This window comes from Podarcis cretensis (assembly GCF_951804945.1).
Source record: "Podarcis cretensis genome assembly, chromosome: 7".
In the NCBI taxonomy this organism is placed as follows: domain Eukaryota; kingdom Metazoa; phylum Chordata; class Lepidosauria; order Squamata; family Lacertidae; genus Podarcis; species Podarcis cretensis.
In genome coordinates, this window is record NC_137176.1 from 65,225,727 (window position 1) to 65,249,719 (window position 23,993).

Here is a 23,993-nt window from a genome sequence, read left to right on the forward strand (position 1 = left end):
TTTTTAAAATGTCGAGTTATACAGTGCCTCTGAAGGATACAGTGGCCCTTTCCTGTTTGTTTGTATACATATCATTAGTGCCCTCCCACCGCCGGAATACACAGGGGTATGCATACCCCTAAACATTTTGTGAATCTTTGTACTTTTGTCCATTTACTGTATTTATTTCCCATGATTTGAACTATAAAATGGTGATTTTCTTGAGTCAAAATGAGAGTACGCCTAAACATTTTTTAAAGAAAAAAGCACTGCATATCATAGGTATATATATTGACATTGTAAATGAGTTATGCTGAATATTAAACCAAAGCTCCTGAGAGCCAGAAGTAGTATTCCCCTATAGCCATACACTTAAAATATCTGCACTTTTTGCTATTCCACACCATCCCCTCTTGCCCCTGGCAGTGTTTTTGCCCTAAGATGAAAGATGAAATGTGTTCTGCTTGATTTTTTTTAAAAAAACTGCCAGAAATAGGGTACTTGAACATTAGGTTGAAGGTCCTTCTCTCTGTGTGTCCCCTCTGAGGGAGGTGCAGAAGATGGTAGGCCTTCCTTTCCTGTTTATGGAATGCTGTCCCAGGAAGGCACACTTAGTATCATCCCTATCTGGATTTTTTTTCCTGGTGCCTAAAAAAGTTCTGCTATCCTTCTGCCTTTTCTGAGACCAGAGGATGTTTGATTTGTTTAAGAACAATGGAAGAGTAGTGTGATACAGATACTTTTGGTGTTATTCTTTCATATTTTTTTAGAGGTGGTATTTGTACTGTTGCAGTGACCTATTGGGGGTTGAGCTGTATGGCTATGCCTCTTCACTTGTCGTTGAGTAAACATTGAGTTGAACTGCTACATTTTTCAGCAGAAGCTGAGAAAGCAAACATTGTTTTTTCAATTGATTATTTAATAGATATGTTTGTCATTGTACAATATGAAATGTTTTCCAGTGGTTATAAGCAATGTTTTTGTTAGTTTCTAGTGCCAAACTGAAAAGAAAAAAGAACTGGTTTGGTGGAACTGCCATCTATACAGAACTAGTAGCTGATAGTGAAGTTAAGAAAACGTCTAAATCTAACAGTTCCTCAAATCCAAAATGGGATGAACAGTTGACTGTGTAAGTACATCTTTCTTCATAACATTTATTATTGTGAACAACTTCCTTGCTGTGGGATAATGATTCGCTGAGATGCATTTATTATTTTACAAGATTTTTATGGAGGAAACTTGCATCTTACGCTTATTTCGCTTGGCACACTTGGCCAGGAAATAATTAATTAAATAGAAAGTGGGTGGGACAGGCCAAAAGAAGGGCCAGTGGGCAGCAACAACCCCTCTGTGCCTCCATTCTCTTCCTTTTCATGGGGCAGCTAGAAAAAGATTGAGGAAGGTGGATGGGATGTGAAGCTGCAGGGAGAGTACATGAGTACAAGCTGCCATATCATGGGTTTTCCTCAATTTTGCTTTTGCACACAATGGCCAGAAACATAATCTCCACGAAAGATGTAAGTTACCTGTACCTCTTAATAAAAATAAATCTAAGTGCTTTACTTTAAGTGCTATAATATGAAATACTGTTAAATAATATAAAATACTATATTATTCAGCACCAGCAGGTGTAGTGTTTGAGACTGCTCCAAGTCTCTTGCTCTTCTTGAAAGATCTGTGTACACACAAAAATATGAGATCCTTCACCCTGATAAGTATGTTCGATGTTTGTATCAGAACTGAAACATTAACAGGGGAAAGAACTTATGGATAAGGAGGGCTTCAATTTTTGACACCCCTGCCCACCCAGTATGGAATAACTAGATATGCAATGAATGATGTGGTCAGAGAACATTGGCTATATTCCTCCAGTTCACAGTGGCTACATAGAGAGCCAAGAATAATCTATAGGTAACAAAAAGATTAGGTGAGGCTATGTAGCCCAAATCAGTATGAAATTGATGATTTATGACATCAATGCCTAAGCATAAAAATCTACAACTTGTTAAAGAACAACTTTATCTACCTTCCCATTATGTTTCTAATTTCTTTTCTGTTTGTTTTATTGTATTCATTTTTATTTGAGTTTCAAATGTTTTTTGTAATTACTTTTATGTTAATGCATTTTAACACACTTAACAACAACAACTTTATTATTTAAACAACAACAACAAATTTATTATTTATACTACTACTACGGTGTTACTATTTATACCCTGCCTATCTGGCTGGGTTACCCAGGCACAATAAATGCAGGCTCATTCAGGTTTTTTTCTGTCCTTTCCTTCCTATAAATACAGGACTCAGTAGACTTCTATCCATGCTTTTGCTTGTAAAAAAGTAGACTTGCTTTCAGGATTCTGGTCTGGGAAATAAGTGGTTTGACTGTTTCACAAGCACTTGGCCCTTCTAAATATTCTCTTCAAACTGGCAATTTTATTCACATGATTCCCTCTAGGTGCAAACTAAGCATAACTAGAAGCTGGGATGCTGCATGTTTCTGCCACCTGTGTTTTCTGCTATGGGATTCCAACCTGATGCAAGCTGTGCCAAAACAAAATGTGTAGATGCTGTACTGTGTAATATCCTGACTTTGCATATATCTGGAACTTAATTAGACTTGGGTGCCTAGACTGGGGAGAGGTCTTCAGAGCAGTGTACTTGCATTTTTCAGTGGGCGGGGGCGGGGGGGGGGAGAGATTCAACATTGACAAATTTGACTGTTATTAAACACAGCTGTTCAACTTCATAATGCAGATTTATGTCTAAACTCTATTTAGGTCTAGCTGTTGTTTTGTATGTTGAATATGATGAAACTGATAGACTGCAGTGTGCCATGATGAAAAAGGAATTGAAACTTGTTTGTTGTTTATAGGAATGTGACTCCGCAGACCACTTTGGAATTTAAAGTTTGGAGCCATCATACTTTAAAAGCTGATGCTTTGTTAGGAAAAGCCACTGTAGATCTTAGACAAGCTTTGGAAATGCATGATAGAAGATGTAAGTTTCCAGTTTATTTAAATTTCATTAGTTAACAAAATCTTTATACAAAAATGTGTCTTGGTTTTTGTAATATATATGTTTAACTGCAGATGATGTTCCAATTGTTACATATATTGTAGCTATATATAAAGGCTTAAGGCTTACTTGATCTTGCATAATTTCTCCCACCCCACATAAACTGACCTTGCTGGTGACTGTAGGAATGTTATGATTGATAAAACATAACCCATAAAGCAAATTGGAATGAGCAAATCTATGAAGGTTCGTAATAATAATAATAATAATAATAATAATAATAATAATAATTTATTATTTATACCCCGCCCATCTGGCTGGGCCTCCCCAGCCACTCTGGGCGGCTTCCATAAAAACCAAAAATACAGTAAAATATCACACGTTAAAAACTTCCCTAAACAGGGCTGCCTTAAGATGTCTTCTGAATGTCAGGTAGTTGTTTATCGCTTTGACATCTGCTGGAAGGGTGTTCCACAGGGCGGGCGCCACTACCGAGAAGGCCCTCTGCCTGGTTCCCTGTAGCTTTGCTTCTCGCAATGAGGGAACCGCCAGAAGGCCCTCGGCGCTGGACCTCAGTGTCCGGGCAGAATGATGGGGGTGGAGACGCTCCTTCAGGTATACTGGACCGAGGCCGTTTAGGGCTTTAAAGGTCAGCACCAACACTTTGAATTGTGCTCGGAAACGTACTGGGAGCCAATGTAGGTTTTTCATTTTATTAGGCTGATGCGTCTTGCATGAGCAAGAGCCCCAAGCTGTCTCCACCACATTTTCAGAGATTTCCCATTTATAGTAAACCAGTGCTTTTTTCTGGGGGGATGCAGGGGAACCCATACCCCTAAACATTTTGTGAGTCTAAGTTTGGCCTCATTAAGGGACAGTATTTCAATATGAGTAGGAAAATGAGAGTGCCCCTAAACATTTTTAAAGAAAAAAAGCACTGAGTACAACCCCACATGAAGTATCCAATACTTTACAGAAAGTTTCTGAAACTCCAAGGAGAGACTTTGTGGGGGATCACAGAACTGCAGAAGTGGAGGAAGGGTTGGAATGCCCAATTACCCAAGTTGCCTTCTGTTTGTAGAACTTTTGAATCCAGCCTATAACTGATTAGGCAGGTATATATGTTTGTTTGTTGTAAGTGTACACACACACACACACACACACACACACACACACACACACACCTCAGGGTGGGTGGGTGCTTATATCTACATATTGATTATGTGTAGGCACAAATAGATCCACAACTGTTAAGGAATTGTGTGGCATAGTTTGTGATGAACTATTCAAGGCACAGTTGTATAGTCCCTGGAAATATGTCCCAAGTGATGTAGAATGGAAAGTCTGACTTCGTACGCTCTTCATGCCTATGGAAACCTCAACAGTGAACTCCTGCCATTTCTCCTTGGCTGGTGCACCATGAGCAAGAGGGCATGCTGGGCTGGATTGAGGGGGGTATTTGATCTATAGGGTCTATAGGGTCCACGGATGCCCCCCATACCTCTAGCACACCCCCACAACAGGAAGAAAACTATGTTAGCCTTGGAGTTGATGAAGTGAGTTTCTCTCCTATAGGAACTAATGAGAGAGAAATTGAAAAAGGTAAAAAAAAAAAACCCAAAACAAAACCCAAGAACTTTAGAATTATTTAGATCAATTGCTCCTGCCACTGTCCAACTCCTGCTGTGGCTGGCAAGGCTTAGATATGACAGTACCCGGCCATGGATTCTCCCTTATACTCTACAGTAGCATTCTCTGTTAAGCATCTAAATAATGTGGAAAATCATGCTGTAGCAGTGTAATCTTAATATTTGAATCAATCATTCCAAAGAATTAAAATGAAAAGTTAAGTATTAATGCAAGCCTACTTAAAAATATATATATAGCAATTATTTTTTCTAGTGACTGGTTCATTGAAATATATTTTTTTCTTATAGTAGAAAGAGTCAAAGAACAGTTGAAACTCTCACTGGAAAACAAGAGTGGCTTGGTGCAAACAGGAGAACTAATAATTGTGCTTGATGGTTTGGTGCTTGAACAAGAATCTCTCACAAACCACAGTTCACTAGTAACCAGTAAGTTAAACTGGGGAAAATAAAATTAACCTTAATATCCCATGGTATAAGAAAGAAAATATCTAATTTTGTTTCTTATTGTTTAGTAGAAGTCCAGCAAAATGGTGATGCTTTACATGAAAACAGAGAAACATCCGCAAGAACCACTTCCAGGTCAGAGTTTTCTTTAAAGAAAACTATTTATGGTAACAGTATAATCACCTTACTAAAATGTCATAAAACTGAATTTGTATTGCAGAATATCAGGTTGCATTTCAGAGTTCAGCTGGGATGTTTTGCAGTAAGAGTAAGAAAGGAAGTGCATTATTGAAAAATAAATCTGCTTTAGAATATGCATTTACTTCGGGGATGGGCATTTACTTTGACTCATTCTACTATGAGAAAGAGATTTTATTTAACTTATTCATCTGCTTATTTTGAATGCATCCAATAATATGCTCTGTAGAGAAGGGCACTCCAACCTTTTTGGACCCATGGGCACATTTGGAGTTGGTTCCACTGTCGAATAGCTCTTACTGTCAGAAGGTTCTTCCTGATGTTTAGTCGGAATCTTTTTTCTTGTAACTTGAATCCATTCATTTGGGTCCTAGCCTCAGGAGCAAGAGAAAACAAGCTTGCTTCATCTTCCACACTACAGCCCTTTAGATATTTAAAGATGGCTATCATGTATCTTATTTCAGTCTCCCCTTATCTAGGCTGAACATATCAAACTCCCTCAACCATTTCCTACAAGGCTTGGTTTCTTACCCCTGATCATTTTGTTGTCCTTCTCTGCACACTTTCCAGCTTGTCAATATCCTTCTTAAATTGTGGTGCCCAGAGCTGAACATAGTATTTCAGGTGTGGTCTAACCATAGCAGAATAGAGTGGTGCTATTACTTCCCTTGGTCGGGACACTAGACTTCTGTTGATGCAGCCTAGAATAGCATAAGCTTTTTTTGCTGCAGCACACAGTGTTGACTCTACTAAGACCCCTAGATCCTTTTCACATGTACTGCTAGTAAGCCAGGTGTCCCCTATCTTATATTTGTGCAGCTGTGTCTTATCCTATCCCAATATTTTTGTCAATTATTCTGATAAGAATAGGTTGTGAAATCCATATTTCAGGATTCATATAACTAACTTAGTTTTGTGGTGTTCCTTCTTAGCCACAGTATTTCAACTTCCATCAGCTCTGAGATGTCCAGGTTTTTTAAACTAAAGTCTAAGCAGTGTTTCTAAACTGTAAATATTGAAAAAACTACAGTCAGTTTTGTTGCATTTCATTAATTGTCTCAAACCACTCATCTTGGCATTAAGTGATGTGTATATATAAAAAATAAAAAAGTAATACCACAGAAGGCAAACATTTCTCTCTCTGCTAGCCAACCCACTCCTGCTTTCTCTGCATGATTTACTGTGGGATGTATGTTTATGCACACCCAGCAGGAAAGTAATCAAGTATCAGATTCTTGCAGCCACCTGTTCTGGCTGCAGATCAGTTGGTGATTCTGCTGTGCTGTGAGCTACTTGCACATAAACACTTTTGCTGGCTAGAAATACTCTGTCCCTTTTCTGTGCTGGAGCTGTGGGAAGGAACATCACCCCCTGTGCATCCAGCTCAGAAATGCAGTGGGCTGATAAGGAGGAATAGACAGATTGGTTTCTGTGCTGACAAGGAAGTAAGAGGTTTGTCTTTCCTCTGCTAAACTATTCACTCACCAAGATGGAATTCTATGCAATTATTTGTATGGAATCCCCAGTCTCCAATGGCAACCAGGTGAGTAGTTAAATACAAGACTGAATTTGCCACTAAAATGACAGATACTGGAGCTTTCTCCATTGAGTCTAATCAGCTATTATCCAGCATTGTTATTGATAATGTTAGCCGTTAAATTGAAGTTAATTACAGACAAGGCTACTTTGAATTCCCAGTTGGTTAAAAACTTTATTTTCAAATAGCATTTGATAGTTTTATCAGACAGTGATCTACATTAGGAAAACTAACTAAATTATAATGTCACTATGAGTGGGTGGAGAAGAGCTGGAATCCATTTAATGACTGTCCAAATATCACTTGCAATCAATGCAACAGAATTGACTGGCATCATATTGCACAATACTTTTATTTATATAGTGTACCTATGAACATGGTGTTTTGCAAAGAATAGATATGAGAGGCTCTTATGTAAAGAGCTTGCTATCTGAAATAGAGATAGTGAAACAACCCTTTTAAGGGTTGAAGACAGGGTACATATGGAATAATATGTGATTATGTCCATTACTTTTGCTTTGGCTTAGTTACAAAAAGAAATTGGGAGTGGGATAGTTTTCAGATACTTCCTGGAAAAGGTGAGTTTTGTGGAGGAACTTGAAGGGAGGTGGTCAAATGAAGACCACCCGAGAGGCATGTGTGATGTTGTCTAGAATTATAAAATGAATACTGTTCTCATCCTAACTAAATTGTTGCAAGTTTTATTCGGGTCTATTAATAATTTTTGTAGGTTTAGCACAAATATGTGTAACAAATATAAAAATACTTATTTTGACAATATTTCTGTGCTGTTTCCAACAGAATAGACAATCAAACACCATCAAGCTCTGTAGTACAGAACTCATTCCCTATACATGCAGTTAATGGAGACAGTGGAGACAGCACACCATCTCCTCCTCATATTGCAAGCAGACCCAAAAATACACCAGCACCAAAACCACTTACAAGCCAGTCTGATGACGTTGGTAAGAATACAGCCTATTCGACTACTTGATTATTATCTTTTTTCAGGGAACTCCGTATTAATTATAGGAAGTAGTGTGCCAGCTAGTCTGGACTATGGCAGCATTTTCATGTATGAAATCAGATGTGGTGCAGGTAAAAACTTCACTAAAAATAATAATTAGTCTTATCGTGTGCTCCCAACTGTTCTTTGGCATGCTAGGACTTGCATTCAGCACCTTTCAGATTTTGCATCAAATGCATGCACTTGTAATTGGTTCCACTCATGAGCTCCCAGCCAGAGTAAATCTGTGCTGAAACTGGGGTTTGTAGTGTCTGCAGATCAGTGGATTTGCACTGACTATGAGCATCTTTTAGCAGGGACCTTCATTTTCAGTTTTCAGCAAAAAAATAAATTTAAAAAATCAGCACACTTTAGAGTGCACTCCTGAGTCTTTCCTTTGAATTTGGGTCGCCTAACATCATGACATCAGTGGACTATGGTGGTTAAGGGAGCTAAGGATCTGTACTGCTACCTCTAACTTACATGTATGTGGTGTTCCATTTCCCCCTCTCGTGCTGCTTCAAATACTGTTCTGAAGAATCTCCTGGCCGTTTGAAGCAGCTTTTGGGGAGGAAGAGCTGTTGTGGAATGTGTGCTGAAAGTGAAAGAAGGATGTTTGATTTATTTCTTTACCTACTTTAAATTATTAATCATAAGCAATCTGTTTCTAAGAGAGAGTAAATTATAAAACAAGGCTGTTTGCGATCTCCAGTGTTGCCTATCAGTTGACAGAAGGAAATTGGTCAGTGGAATGTGCAGGGAGGCAATTTTGATTGTCCCCCTGCATCACCCCCCAAAAAAAACCCCTAAACTGCTTTGGAGGGTCCCTCAAGCTTATGAAACAGATGTAGAGGATGCACAGTATGTACAGGGAGGAAAAAGATTTACGGTTGAAAGCTTCCCTTCTGTCAGTGAACAGACATTCCTGAATACTACCCTGTTTATTTAAATTAAGACTTAAATAACCAAGAAAGGCAAACTTCAACTGCTTGCTTGGTACAAACATTCAGATCAAAACAATAATATTTGAAACATCATACATATGTTATCTTTTTTTAATGAATAGAAAGAAACAGTTTTGCCTTTCTAAATTCAGAGAAAGCATTCAACAGTGTAGAATTGTCATACTGCTTTGAATTCTTTTGAAGGATTGAACCAAGAAAAAGCCCACAGAAGGGGGCTGGCAGAAACTGGATTGCCACCCGTCGTTTCCCTGGCAGTGCCCTGAGCTGTTGCTTGGGTGGCTAAAAAAGAAAGTGGGTTGTGATCTCCAAGAAAACACGATTCATTATTAGAAATACAGTGGTGCCCCGCAAGACGAATGCCTCGCAAGACGGAAAACCCGCTAGACGAAAGGGTTTTCCGTTTTGGAGGCGCTTCGCAAAACGAATTTCCCTATGGGCTTGCTTCGCAAGACGAAAATGTCTTCTGAGTTCCTGCGGTTTTTTTCCCCTTCTCCCCCCCTTTTTCTAAGCCGCTAAGCCGCTTATCAGCTGATCCGCTAAGCCGCTAAGCCGCTAATAGCGCTAAGCCGCTAAGCCGTCAATGGGCTTGCTTCGCAAGACGAAAAAACCGCTAGACGAAGAGAATCGCGGAACGGATTCTTTTCGTCTTGCGAGGCACCACTGTAGTCATCTTTTGCAATGGATAATTAAACATCTTCTTTGGCAAAGCCATAGCAGTGAAAAGGATATTAATGCCAATGCTAAATTTCTTGTTTAAACCTTTACCTAGCAAGTGGTTTCTAAAAAAAGGCTCAATAACTTTGAGGACGGGGGTCAGGAATTTTACTTTTTGAAATATGGGAACCCTAGTACAAGCTGAAAATAAAATAAAACGTCTTTCCATCTCAATTTTAAAAAATGTATGACCATGTTAATTGTACTATAAACTGGATTAAAAATCAGTTAGTTACCAGTGATTTCATCTAAAGAAGTGCCTATTGGCTATTAGTATTAGTATTACTTCAGTACTGTGGGACACAGGTGGTGCTGTGGTTTAAACCGCTGGCAGATCATAAGGTCAGCAGTTCAAATCCTCGTGATGGGGTGAGCTCCTGTTGCTTTGTCCCAGCTCCTGCCAACCTAGCAGTTCAAAAGTGTAGCAGTGTGAGTAGATAGATAGGTACTGCTGCTGTGGGAAGGTAAACAGCATTTCCGTGCGCCAGAGCGGTTTAGTCATGCTGGCCACATGACCCGGAAAGCTGTCCACAGACAAACGCCAGCTCCCTCAGCCTGAAAATGGAGATGAGTGCCACACCCCATAGTCAAATTTAACTGGACGTAACCATCCAGGGGCCCTTTACCTTTACCTTTACCTACTACTGGAACTGCAGTCTTGTGTATGCTTAGGTGCAATTCCCTTGCCCCTCCCGTTCTCATAATACTAGAACTTGGAACTATAAATGGAGTAGAATGTTGGAAGAATCAGGACAAAGGAAAGTACTTATTCACACAGCACATAGTTAAACTGTAGAATTTGCTCTCATGAGAGGTAGTGAAGGCCAGCAGTTTGGATAGCTTTAAAAGAGGATTAAACAAATTCATGGTGGTTATGTTCTGCCTCTACTATTGAAGGCAATATGCCTCTGACTATCAGTTGCTGGGAACTGCAGGTGGGAAGCATACGGTTGTGCTCAGGTTCTGCTTGCACACTTCCCATGGGTATCTGGTTGGCTACTTGAGATCAGGATGCAGCAGGCTCTTCTTATTTTCGTATGTAAAGAATAGCAGTGGCTGCCAATTTGCTACCACACTACGTGCATGTTGAAACTGATGCATAAAGCCATATACAACATGGAACAAGAATACTCCCATCTCATCCCTTATACCACATTGACCACTATGCTTTGCAGGAGAGGACATCCTGCAGATACTATCTTGTCAGGAGGTCCATTTGGAACCTCCCATTATATATCAGACAGGTGCTGTCTATAGTGGGGTTTTTGTCACATGTTAAAGTCTTTTCTCTTTTAACAAGCCATTTAGGGGAAAACTTTTATCCCAGTTGAGGATATTGGAAATAGTTTTAGCATATGTAATTATTTTATATATGTTTTTATTGTATTGTGGAAATGCTTTGAGATACAGTTGTACCTTGGTTCTCAAACAGAATCCGTTCTGGAAGTCCGTTCAACTTTTGAAAACCAATGCGCGGCTTCTGATGGGCTGCAGGAGCTTCCTGCATTCAATCGGAAGCTGCAGAAGTCGCATCGGACATTCGGCTTCCAAAAACGGTTTGCAAACCAGAACACTCACTTCTGGGGTTGCGGCGTTCGGGAGCCAAAACCTTTGAGTCACAAGGCGTTTGAAAACCAAGGTACAACTGTAGTTAATAGGAAGCAATTCATAAACAAACAAACTAAATAATAAACTTCTACTACTTAGTTTCGAGTGAAGTAAAAACATTGTTTGTGGAGCCTGAGGAGGAAAGAAGAATCTGACTGATACATTTATGGGTCTCATCTTTTTTACACCAGGCATCTAAATGTTGCCTTTTTATTTTTATAATATTTTTATTGTTTTATTATGACATCAATTTTCCTTTATCTTTTAAAATTCAGGATGTAACTTTATGTTGTCAATACAATATGCTCTCTTTTTCTGCATCCCAGTTAATTGTGAGTCAACTATGATGGAGACTGATAATCATTCTGCCTCTGAAACTCTTATGGATTCTGGTGAGGCATCTTCTACATCTGTAGACTGTACTCCAGCTACTGTAGAACCTTCTTTAGCAACAGAAGTTACTAGCAACTCTGAAAGCAACACATCTACAACTGCTCCCAGTGTATCTGCTGGGCTTGATGCTGCTGCTCCCACAGATACTGCATCTTCTAGTACAAGAAGTAATGTAACTACAGAAGCAGCGAAACCAAGAGACTCTTCAACTGTGTCAGGGGAAACTGTAAGGCAACAGCCTGGTAGCAACAGCATAGAACCTTTGCCCCCAGGGTATGTGGGTTTTGTTTTCATTAATAATATAATAATGCTTAGACCAGAAAAGTTATCCTTAGATATAGAAATGTTATTAATTCCCTTAGTTGTCTATTGGACAGGTTCAGGTAACAAAGAGTCTGGTGAACCCTTAAAGACTAACCAATTTATTATGGCATAAACTTTAATGGATTGCTGTCCATTTCATCATATTACATCATGAACACTGAAGTCAGAGGAAAATGAAATTTAGAAAGTACAGATAGCGTATTAGATATGTAACCAAGAGCAGTAATTCACACAAAAAAAAATTGCTGATAATACAGACATCCTGGTATTCATAAGCCACTTGAAACATGTAGTGTTATTAAAATCCATCATCCCAGTTCAATCCACAAGTGACTGCATTGATCCTCTTGATGTATTGTAAGTCAGTGGTTTTATGTTTTAAGTTCCTTTGTTCAAATATTTCCACTTTAAGGTTATTTACCAGGATGGTTAAAGAGTTGTCTCACTCGTTTTTAACTAGTTTTTAAGATTTATGCCCATTTATTGTTTTGCATAGGGTCTAGCATGTTTTTCCTTTGTAGAATGCAGAAGAGCATTGCTGACAAATGATGACACATATCAGGTTGGAAGATGAACAAGAGAATGAATGTTCTAGATAACATTATTCAGTCTTGAAATAATGTTGCAGAGCAGACATATGGACAGAGTTGGCATCTGAGTCTGATACATAGTGGTCCTCGTTTTCCTGTATCTTATTGAATTGGATTTAGATTAAGTTAGTTTATCTTAATTCCCAATAAAATCAATGTGACTTAAGTCATGTCTAACTTGACCTAAGTTCAGCCAATTTTGTCTGGATCTAACCTATTGTATATAAAATGCATGACCAAAAGATGGTCAGTGCTTGCAGTTGCGTAGAGCAGTGATTGGGAATTGATTTTTGCCAGTGGGCTGCATCCTTATATCCCCTGCCACTTGTGGGCTGACCATGACAATTGTGCACAACCACCCACCTGCTAGCCACCTCAAGTCATAATGACACCAGGTGATTGACAGCTGTCAAAGCTCAAAAGAGGCCACTAGCCTTCAGTCAGCTGACTAGTGGTTACAGCAACCTCCTTTGAAAGTGGACTGTTTGGCAGTGGAAAACACACTTTCAAAGAGGCCTCCTGAAACTGATTCATCGTTAAAGCAAGCCCATTTGAAAGCCACTTGAACAATGTAATTTGGATCCAGTCCTCCAAATTGACTTCAAAAGGCCTTGATGCAGATGAAAAAATGCTCTTTTTGGAGAAAATGGTTTGAATGGAAGCTGCTTCCTGAAAATGAAGAAAGTGAGCCCCCTTAACTGCATTGGAGCATTCCTGAAAGGAAAGATTCATTAAGTGAATCTTTCAGAAAGTGACAACACTATTTTCTGTTAATGGTGTTTTACCTCTTTTGTATTTTTATAGATGGGAACAGAGAAAGGATCCTCATGGTAGAACCTATTACGTTGATCACAACACAAGAACAACAACCTGGGAAAGACCGCAGCCTTTGCCACCAGGGTAATAGATAAGTTGTATGTTGACTTGCTGTGTGTCATTTTACTTACTAAATACACAAATTGAATTTTTTTTTAGAGGATTATGTTAGTTATGGAATTTTCTGTGCAATTCCTTAATAAAATAAATGTTTGTACAGTGGTACCTCTGGTTGCGAATGGGATCCGTTCCAGAGTCCCATTTGCAACATGAGCTGAACGTAACCCGCATCTGCGCGTGCGCGGGTCATGATTTGCTGTGTCTGCACATGCGTGTGACATTATTTTGTGCGTCTGCACATGCGCGAGCGGCGAAACCCAGAAGTAACCCTTTCCAGTACTTCCGGGTCGCCGCGGGACACAACCTGAAAAAAAGTATCATGAAGCAAATGCAACATGAGGTATGACTGTATTTAATCATTTTCCTTAGAAGCAGAGATGCAAAAAAATTGCTCACACATGTATCTTTATTTTTTAAAGACCCATAAATGTGGCTCCTAAGGTACATTAAAGACATTCACAGAAGACAAGTTCCCCTTTCTTGTTCTTTCTCCCTCGGTCATCCGTGCCCTCTGAAGGGTGAGGGACCCTCCTAAACAAATGGATGTGATGTAGGGCCTGCTGATACAGGGGTGGGGAAGTCACCCAAAATTAGATGGAGGTCTACAGAAGGAAGAGGTGACGGGAGTTGTTTGAACATTATTAATTTAATACTTTAGGATCCAAACTATAGTAAATGAATTTTTCTGTAGTTTTCTTTGCATGTTGGTACTGTAATACTACTGTCCTCTAAAAACTTTAGTATGCAAGTAACTGAATTTTGTCATCTGCTGGTAGTAATATCAGGAATCTGGAGTAAAATGCTGAAATGGCAGGGCATACCTTGATTTTTATCTATTTGTTCTGTTCGTTCTTTTATAGAAAAGTTCAGATTGCTCTGAATTAGGCCATACTGCCAGATCTCTGTATTCAAATTAGTTAGGTTTTTTTGGGATGACTTTCAGCAAGTCTCACCAGCAGCTTGCTCCTAAGTGGAGGGATGAGTAGAAAGCTTCAAATGGCTCTCATTTAGAACCCATGTAACTATTGATATTATAGCTCTATCAGCGTGTTTCGTGCTTTACAAAATAGAGGATAAATGCATGCTCCAAGGAGTATACAATCTACAATTTGCTAAGGAGGTTGGGATAAATAAGAAGAATATGCATTTCAATTACATGTTTTTACGCTTACAAAATTCAGTTGTGTTGCTACTGCAGGAGACAGTACAACTAAGATTTAGCATGCACTATTCTGTCACTTAAACTGTTTCAAAAAATGACTTTGTGCCACTTAACACTGGCAGAAACTCTGAGGCAGATATTCAAGTCTGTGTTTGCTTTCTGATCCCACACTTTATTTTATAATATTGAAATTAGAAAGAATATTTGAAAGGCTTAGATTTATAAGGCAAAATAACAAAGAAAATGTAGTAAATTATTTTTGCATTTTGACTGGAAAGAAAATTGCTTCCAATGTTTCTTAGGTGGGAAAGAAGGGTGGATGATCGTGGCAGAGTTTATTATGTGGACCATAATACAAGAACAACAACATGGCAACGACCTACGATGGAATCTGTCAGAAACTTTGAACAATGGCAGTCCCAACGAAATCAACTGCAGGGAGCTATGCAACAGTTTAACCAACGATACCTCTATTCGGTAAATTTACAAAGTTATGAAACATTTTGAGTTCTTGTTTTTCTCTTTGCCTCAGTTAGATGTTTGATGCATGTTATATGCAGCTGCATACTGAGACCATGTTATAGATCATGACTGGGTTCAGATGTATTACAAAGCTATGGTTTCTCGATTGGCTTGTTTGGACATTTGTCCATAGCTTCATAAACCATTGAGTTCTGACTTACTATCTCCATTTGTTAATAATTGTTATTCCAGATTCCCCTGGTTTAGGTGTAATGAACAACTCTGGCTTAATGCTGGGGAAATCTGCACCAAGGCTAGTGTTCAAGGGGAAGGGTAAGATGAAGAAACAGTACACATTCATGACTCTTATAATAAACCATGCAGCCGTTGTCTTTCACTGAGTGGCCATGGACCAAAGTTTGTTTGGGGCTTGGCAAACCTGGATCTGAAACTACAGTTTGAAACCAATGTTGAACTGAAGTTTTTGGTAACACTGGTTTGCTGTTATGTCTGAATTCAAAGGAGGAATTCCTAGGTGCAGGGTTTCCTGAAGACTTACAGTGCCTCATTGTTAAGGCTTAGCTTTCAAACTAGAGCTTTGTAACTTGTGTTGTTTTTTCATTTGTGTCTTCAGAAGTAGCAAATCGGTTGGATCTAGTCGTAAGTTAGTTTCACATAGATTGTACTGAAATTAATGTGAAAAGTCAGCTTCATTTATTTGAACATGAACAAAGTGCAACTAAACTTAGTCTTGTCCTATTCCTTTTGCAAGTTGATTATGTTATGAATCTATCTGAAGAAGATTAATAACCAATAATAGAACTGTGCCAACTTTTCACTGAAGTTTCACAGTGCAGAATCTCTGTGGAGACCACTGTGCTTTATGGACAATTCTGAACTGTTTTTATTTAAATCTAAATTTCACGAGACAACTCTTGAAATTCCAAATTATTTAAACTAGGTGTATACCTGTCTGAGATGCATTCCTTCCCCATGTGCAGATAACCATGTAGGTTTAGAAGAGCAGAGGGTGATTGATCATACAGTCTTGAGTATATATGTTGTTCTATGGTGGGTACCCACAACATTTTACAAAAAGTGGAAAAGCCAACTGATCACCTTCTTGTTCAAATGCAGTCCAGATTTAGTCTACTTGTGTTGACCTCAAACATGGGGAGTGTTCTACCTAGTTAGAAGCAAAGTTATCAACAGGCCAGCTGGAATAAAAAAGAGATGAATTACATTAGACAAGGAGATGACGCCTTCTTTCTATATCGCCTTCTCTGTGAAGAAAGCTTGCAAAGTGAATAGTGCTACCTGTCACAGCACATGTTCAGCCTGTCTGTTGTGGAGAAAGAAAGAAAGCCACCTGGAAATCTGAAGCTGGAAATGGTAGGATAGAAAGGATGTAAAAAAATCTAAAATAAATCATTTAAATTTAGTTGTGAAGAGGCGTTTGTTAAATATAGAAAGTGTTTTTTATAGACATTTTAATTTTTTTAAAAAATAAATAAATTATTGTATATTTTGTCTTATGTCTTCACTAGGCTTCAATGCTTACTGCGGAAAATGATCCACTTGGTCCTTTACCACCAGGCTGGGGTAAGAAATGTAAATAGCTTTGAGAAATAGACACCTATTTATAGTTAACTTTGTTCTAAATGGTTCACTTCTATTACAGAAAGGAGAGTTGATTCAAATGATAGAGTGTATTTTGTAAATCACAACACAAAGACAACACAGTGGGAAGATCCACGGACTCAAGGGTATGTTCATGTGTGTTTTCTATTCATAAATCGAGGCTAAAGTAGCTGTAAAGTGATTGGGGTTTTAAAGAAATATATTACGTTTATATTTTCAGCTTACAAAATGAAGACCCCCTCCCTGAAGGCTGGGAAATCAGATACACCAGAGAAGGTGTAAGATACTTTGTTGATCATAATACACGAACAACTACCTTCAGTGATCCTCGTACTGGTAAATCTTCTGTGTAAGTGAGATGTTGATGGAGATTTTAAAATATTTGCATTCATAGTACATAGGAGTAATAGTTTTACTGCTTAGGTAGTAGGCAGTGGATATCTTATGAATTTTGGTGGTGGCTAATTGATTCAATATGTACATGGGTTGTTTAAGGTGTACATGAGTTACACCTTATGAGGTGTGACTTTTTAAGCATTAGATGATATTTTAAAACTGACCTTGAAACATGAAGCATGTATGCTGCAACCTTTTCACTATATCTGAAGGAAATCTACAAAACTGCTGAGGAGTTGAAAGTGTTGTAAAATCTTAATTTTCTGCTTAGTAAATTTAGCTATATTTCCTTACAGAAATAAAGGACCACAAATTGCTTATGAACGCAGCTTTAGGTGGAAGCTAGCTCATTTCCGCTACTTGTGTCAGGTAATGCTGATCAAATGATAGTGTAAACTTCAATTTGCATTTTATATTTTTTAAATTTGCATATTGTATTTCATGATTTACTGTCTGTTTGTAGTCAAATGCTCTTCCAAGCCACGTGAAGATCAATGTATCCAGACAAACATTGTTTGAAGATTCCTTCCAACAGGTAATAAAATGTTTACATTATCAAACCTGGTAACTAAAGTAAAAACTGTATAGTGAATTTGCTTCATCTTAACATTGTTATATGACAAAGGGAATTTCATATTTTAAAACTCCATTAAAGCTGTAAAATGTTAGAAAGCTTTTAACTTTTGATAATTTGAATAGCTCGATTCTTTCCTAACAAATCTTCACTTACCTAGTGTCTAGTAGGAAATCATTTGTGTAATTATTCTGTATAGGACTGAGTCAACATGTGGGAGGGCTTTTCATTTCAAGGAAAGGATGTTCTGGGGCTACATAAACTGAGGGAAAATATTTGCCTGTCTGTCATGTGGAGGTGGGAGGAAGGAACGATTTCCACATTGTCTAGGCAGTGTTATATTTTGAGAAATTGTGGAGCATTACTCAGTTATCTGAAAGGGATAAAAACAAACCCATCTTTATAACCAAGTGTGTGGAGCATTAACCGGTTACCTTGGTAATATAGATGTTTCCTCCCACTTCACAAATGCAGTGCTGCCCCATTTTCCTTCAGAGATGATGCTATATAGCCATCATTGATTAATTCACCATTTCATGGATTGCATGATCCATAACTGGCTGGGAGCATGTACAGTGGTACCTTGAGTTACAAACACCTCAGGTTACAAACGCTTCAGGTTACAAACTCCACTAACCTGGAAGAGTTACCTCGAGTTGAGAACTTCGTCCCAGGATGAGAACAGAAATCGTGTGCCGGCGGTGGAGCAGCAGCAAGAGGCCACATTAGCGAAAGCACGCCTCTAGTTAAGAACAGTTTCAGGTTAAGAATGGACCTCCGGAATGGATTAAGTTTGTAACTAGAGGTACCACTGTAGCAAGAGAGAAGAAAGTGACATCTACAAAACTGTAGAGAGGGAACAAAGTATCTGCAAATTAAAAGAGGCAGAAAAAAGATACGTTGGGAGAGTTAAACACCCCTTAAATTTTTAATGGATAAATTTGTTTATTTCTATATAAAACCACACCAAATTGTATCAAAATTCATGTGTAATATATTCTAGGAAGTTGTTTACTATTTTGCCTTGTATTGTTCAACATTACTTTCATTTGCATTCACCAATTTGTATACAGATCATGGCTTTAAAACCCTATGACTTGCGAAGACGATTGTACGTTATCTTCAGAGGAGAAGAAGGATTGGATTATGGTGGCTTAGCTAGGTAAATTATTAAGAATTTCTCTTGAATTTTTTCTTGTATGTATTTATTGACTAGAAACCTACCTAGCTCCATAACTTTATGGAGTATCTGGAGAAAAAAAGAGAGGTGGGTTATTGAAGTTGCCTGCATGATACAAAACTAAACTAGAGACTGTGCTGGTAAGTAAAGGTAAAGGGACCCCTGACCGTTAGGTCCAGTCATGACCAACTCTGGGGTTGCGATGCTCATTTCGCTTTATTGGCCGAGGGATGAGCTGGTCATGTGGCCAGCAGGACTAAGCCACTTCTGGCGAACCAGAGCAGCGCATGGAAACACCATTTACCTTCCTGCCGGAGCGGTACCTATTTATCTACTTGCACTTTTATGTGCTTTCGAACTGCTAGGTTGGCAGCAGGGACCGAGCAATGGGAGCTCACCCCGTTGCGGGGATTCGAACCGCCGACCTTCTGATCGGCAAGTCCTAGGCTCTGTGGTTTAACTCACAGCGCCACCCGCTTTAACAGTTTTCTTATGAGAATATGCTTGCTTATCGAGGTTTTAAGTGTGGTCTGGAAAAAAATCATAGGGGAAAGTGGAGAGGCTTGACATTTAAAATGTAATGAACGTGCTGGGAGCAAACGATTGGGGAAGTTGAGATGGTTCAGCATTCCTTTTCTGTGACCAAAACAACTTGGAGCTTTCCCCAAGCAAGTCTCTCCTCTCATAATCTTTGGCAGTAAAGGGGCTTTCTAGGTTTAGGATGAGGTGGCTGAGAGGAAATACACTGAGTTCAAGTCTCCTTTTTTAAATCTTCTCAGTGGCAAATACTTTCTTGAAGCCCAGTCCTCAGCAGTGAAGGAAAACTGCATGCACACTAGGTTTATTCAGAGCAGTTTTATGGAATAGCAAGGGGCTTTTCCTCTGCAAAGGTAGGAGGTACATACAATGGGAAAAGACTCTTAACTGGGCAATTGGACAGCTTCTGAGACTTTCAGCATATATATATATATGTGTGTGTGTGTGTGTGTGTGTGTATGTATGGAAGTTGGAGCTTGCAAGTAGATTGTATCTGTGCACTATACCCTAAATTGTGATTAATCTTAACTTTGGTAGATAAGATTCATAAATTATGGCTTTTGAAGTTGGATTGTTTTAGTTAACTGTGACTGCCATTAGTCTGAAGCAGCAGCAGTCACTTCCATGCTTCTCCCAGCTGTGCTGATAGGAAGAGTGTAAGAGTCCAAGGCTCATTTGGGCCCATTCCCATGACAAGAAGCCATGTTTATTGTTGTGTCCAAATGAGGTCTGTGCATTTTCTGTGTGCAAAGGGGAATCTCTGCTGTGAGCATGCAGCACACTCTTGAAGTGGGGAAATTGATTTCAATTGAATGTATGAGACAGAAGAGAGGGACGCGGGTGGCGCTGTGGGTTAAACCACAGAGCCTAGGACTTGCCGATTAGAAGGTTGACGGTTCGAATCCCCGTGATGGGGTGAACTCCCGTTGCTCAGTCCCTGCTCCTTCCAACCTAGCAGTTCGAAGTGCAAGTAGATAAATAGGTACCACTCCGGCGGGAAGGTAAATGACATTTCTGTGTGCTGCTCTAGTTTCACCAGAAGCGGCTTAGTCATGCTGGCCACATGACCCGGAAGCTGTACACCGGCTCCCTCGGCCAATAAAGCGAGATGAGCGCCACAACCCCAGAATCGGTCATGACTGGACTTAGTGGTCAGGGGTCCCTTTACCTTTACCTATGAGACAAAAAGTTGTTGAACTCAGAAATATATAAAAAATCAGAATTGGCAAATTCTGACAACAGCCAATGGATGATAACTCCAGATTATAAAGGCTTCCTAGAAAAAAGGATAAAAATGGTTATTGGGTGATTTGCCATTTTCTATATGTTAGTAACTTGGGGGATCAGATTAAGGTTGCAAATATTGAAATGTTAGGCCACATGACTTCAGGGCTTTCTGCTTGTGTGTATTATATAATACTGCCAAATCAAATATTCATGTAATACTAGACAGTTGAATGCCAGGTTTGGAAAGAAATATAGGAAGTACTTTGAAAGCTCTTCCTGCAGGCTTTCACCCAGCAATGGGAAACCACTTTTTTCAGTTTAAAGCCATATTGTCTGTTCAGCTGGGTGATTGCCTGCAGTAAATTGTTTCAAAGCATTTTTTATTACCTTTGACATAAGGCTGTATCTTATATATTTAATGTCAATTTTTATGAATGCTTGGAGACACCAGTGTTAGATTTTTGTGTTTTATTTATTGTAAATTTTTGTAGAGAATGGTTCTTCTTGCTTTCCCATGAAGTGCTGAACCCTATGTACTGTCTATTTGAATATGCTGGAAAAAGCAACTACTGCCTACAGATAAATCCAGCATCAACAATAAATCCAGATCATCTTTCATATTTCTGTTTCATTGGACGGTTTATTGCCATGGTGAGTTTGATCATTTTTTGTTTCAAGCTGTATGTTTTTCTTTCTGGAGTGTTTCGTATTTGAGTACACATGGCTGTCTGTCATACTTGGATTTCATTCACCAGCAATTCAATCAAGTATTTCTCTGAATGGTTATAACAAGCATGTGAAGAAGAGATTGGTACATTTTCTATCATTGTCCTAGACTCTAGGACCCAGAGATTGAGTTCGTTTGTTTTTTAAAATATGTTTTGCTTATTTCAAAAAATGTATATACCTCTTGATTGTAAAAAAATCTCAGTGGTTTACAAAAATAAGAAAATAAAAATACTACCACTACAAATAATTAACAACAGTTTAAAACGTTCAGAAAATTAAAATCAGCAATAAACTAAAAGCATAATTAAAACACACATGAACATTCTATGTATCAGGATAGACTTATCTAAACAAAAATGTTTTTAGCACTGAAAAAAGCACAGTGAAGGTACCTGCCTGATATCAACAGGCAGGGAGCTACAAAGTGTTGGTGCTGCCACACTAAAATATTGATTTCTTACAAATGTGGAATGGGTATTATGTGGCATGTGTAACAGTAGTTCCGCAGGTTGAAGCAGTCAAGTAAGCGTTTATGGGGTAAGGAGATCTCACAGCAAACTGGTTCCAGACCTTTGGAACAAAGGCTTTTTAGAGAAGTTAACCACATACCTTCCTCTGGGCATGATTCATTATAATTTAATATTGATAAAGACCCAGCATTATACAAGGTCAAAACGACCTTGACAGATTAGAGAACTGGGCCAAAACAAACAAGATGAATTTTAATAGGGAGAAATGTAAAGTATTGCACTTGGGCAAAAAAAATGAGAGGCACAAATACAAGATGGGTGACACCTGGCTTGAGAGCAGTACATGTGAAAAGGATCTAGGAGTCTTGGTTGACCACAAACTTGACATGAGCCAACAGTGTGACGCGGCAGCTAAAAAAGCCAATGCAATTCTGGGCTGCATCAATAGGAGTATTGCATCTAGATCAAGGGAAGTAATAGTGCCACTGTATTCTGCTCTGGTCAGACCTCACCTGGAGTACTGTGTCCAGTTCTGGGCACCACAGTTCAAGAAGGACACTGACAAACTGGAACGGGTCCAGAGGAGGGCAACCAAAATGGTCAAAGGCCTGGAAACGATGCCTTATGAGGAACGGCTAAGGGAGCTGGGCATGTTTAGCCTGGAGAAGAGGAGGTTAAGGGGTGATATGATAGCCATGTTCAAATATATAAAAGGATGTCACATAGAGGAGGGAGAAAGGTTGTTTTCTGCTGCTCCAGAGAAGCGGACACGGAGCAATGGTTCCAAACTACAAGAAAAAAGATTCCACCTAAACATTAGGAAGAACTTCCTGACAGTAAGAGCTGTTCAACAGTGGAATTTGCTGCCAAGGTGTGTGGTGGAGTCTCCTTCTTTGGAGGTCTTTAAGCAGAGGCTTGACAACCATATGTCAGGAGTGCTCTGATGGTGTTTCCTGCTTGGCAGGGGGTTGGACTCGATGGCCCTTGTGGTCTCTTCCAACTCTATGATTCTATGATTCTAGATGCAGTGGTGCATTTGAATTTAAGAGGTACTCGCCAAAGTGAGTGAAGGCATAATGGAATGACAAAAGAGATTCAATGAAAGTGAAAAGCAGTGCATATTGTATTTTTTTTTTGGCAGAAGAGACCAAATATATTTACTGAGGCTTCTAAATTAAATTCTAAATTAATTGTAATTACCTAGCAATGAAATATTGGGGTCAGAATTGAAAATTTGCTGAAAATATCAGCCCAGTATGCCACATCAGCAAAACAGGAATTCATAGTGCATTCCTATTCCTGTCTCCTCAGATAAGTGTATGTAGGATTGCAGCTTCAGTATAAGGAGGTTCAGTCGTACCTTGGTTGATGAACGCCTTGCGATTCAAACGTTTTGGCTCCCGAACACCGCAAACCTGGAAGTGAGTGTTCCAGTTTGCGAACGTTATTTGGAACTCAAAACGCCCGATGCGGCTTCCGATTGGCTGCAGGAGCTTCCTGCAGCCAATTGGAAGCTGCACCTTGGTTTCTGAACGTTTTGGAAGTCGAGGTACCACTGTATAAGGGAAAGGCTGAAAATAAAAGAGTAAGTATGTTGCAGTTACGCAGCTCTGTAGTGCCCCCATATTAACAAAACTACTCTGAGTGCCCGATGTCAGAGTCACTCACAATTAACATGTGTTTAACTTAAGCAATCTCAAATTTATGCAGTTGGAAGACTGGCCAGTTGAAATCACACAAATTAAATGCATGGAAGGTGGAGAGCTTAAAAGCTCTTTTTGTGCAGGGTTTTCCTGGCATGGAAATAACTTTTAAACTCTCCGCCTTGCTTACCAGGCTCTGGGAGGCTCTCATGAGATCTCAGATGGGTCCAGCAGAGCCTAGTAAGCAAGTCTGAAAGCTTAAAAGCTCTCTGCCTCCTTGTTGCAAGAAGTTGTTTTGACTATTTCAGCTTTACTTGCTATCCCCACAACGTAACTCCCACATAAGATGCAAGTGATCTGTACAGAAAATGGAAATAAAGGAACCAGAGGGATCGAACAAGTTCCTTAAATGCTTAAGGAATTGGACATTTAGCTTAGGAACATGGAAACATGGGGCAAATCCCATAGAGCAGGGGCAAATAACCTGTGGCTTTACAAAAGTTGTTTAGCATCTATTGTCTTTGGCCATGTGAGGGCTTATGGGAATTATGAGTCCAACAATATCAAGAAGGCCAGAGTTTCCCTACTCCTACTACATTTTTACATACTTA

General features: G+C 39.1%; 1 protein-coding gene across 2 annotated transcripts in view; it reads left to right on the forward strand.

Annotated features, from left to right (window-relative positions):
* The window catches only part of WWP1 (WW domain containing E3 ubiquitin protein ligase 1), a 47,751-nt gene that overhangs the window by 17,639 nt on the left and 6,119 nt on the right, over nucleotides 1-23,993 (forward strand). Inside the window, exons 3-17 of one of the 2 annotated variants that reach the window (XM_079983071.1) lie at nucleotides 967-1,108; nucleotides 2,855-2,979; nucleotides 4,935-5,072; nucleotides 5,159-5,225; nucleotides 7,627-7,790; nucleotides 11,445-11,784; nucleotides 13,230-13,325; nucleotides 14,826-15,000; nucleotides 16,533-16,587; nucleotides 16,667-16,751; nucleotides 16,847-16,975; nucleotides 17,319-17,391; nucleotides 17,486-17,557; nucleotides 18,670-18,758; nucleotides 21,032-21,191. In XM_079983071.1, the coding sequence (XP_079839197.1) occupies nucleotides 967-1,108; nucleotides 2,855-2,979; nucleotides 4,935-5,072; nucleotides 5,159-5,225; nucleotides 7,627-7,790; nucleotides 11,445-11,784; nucleotides 13,230-13,325; nucleotides 14,826-15,000; nucleotides 16,533-16,587; nucleotides 16,667-16,751; nucleotides 16,847-16,975; nucleotides 17,319-17,391; nucleotides 17,486-17,557; nucleotides 18,670-18,758; nucleotides 21,032-21,191 (1,910 nt within the window). The remainder of the gene's footprint in view (nucleotides 1-966; nucleotides 1,109-2,854; nucleotides 2,980-4,934; nucleotides 5,073-5,158; nucleotides 5,226-7,626; nucleotides 7,791-11,444; nucleotides 11,785-13,229; nucleotides 13,326-14,825; nucleotides 15,001-16,532; nucleotides 16,588-16,666; nucleotides 16,752-16,846; nucleotides 16,976-17,318; nucleotides 17,392-17,485; nucleotides 17,558-18,669; nucleotides 18,759-21,031; nucleotides 21,192-23,993) is intronic. The other variant, XM_079983072.1, reaches the window with a different exon arrangement.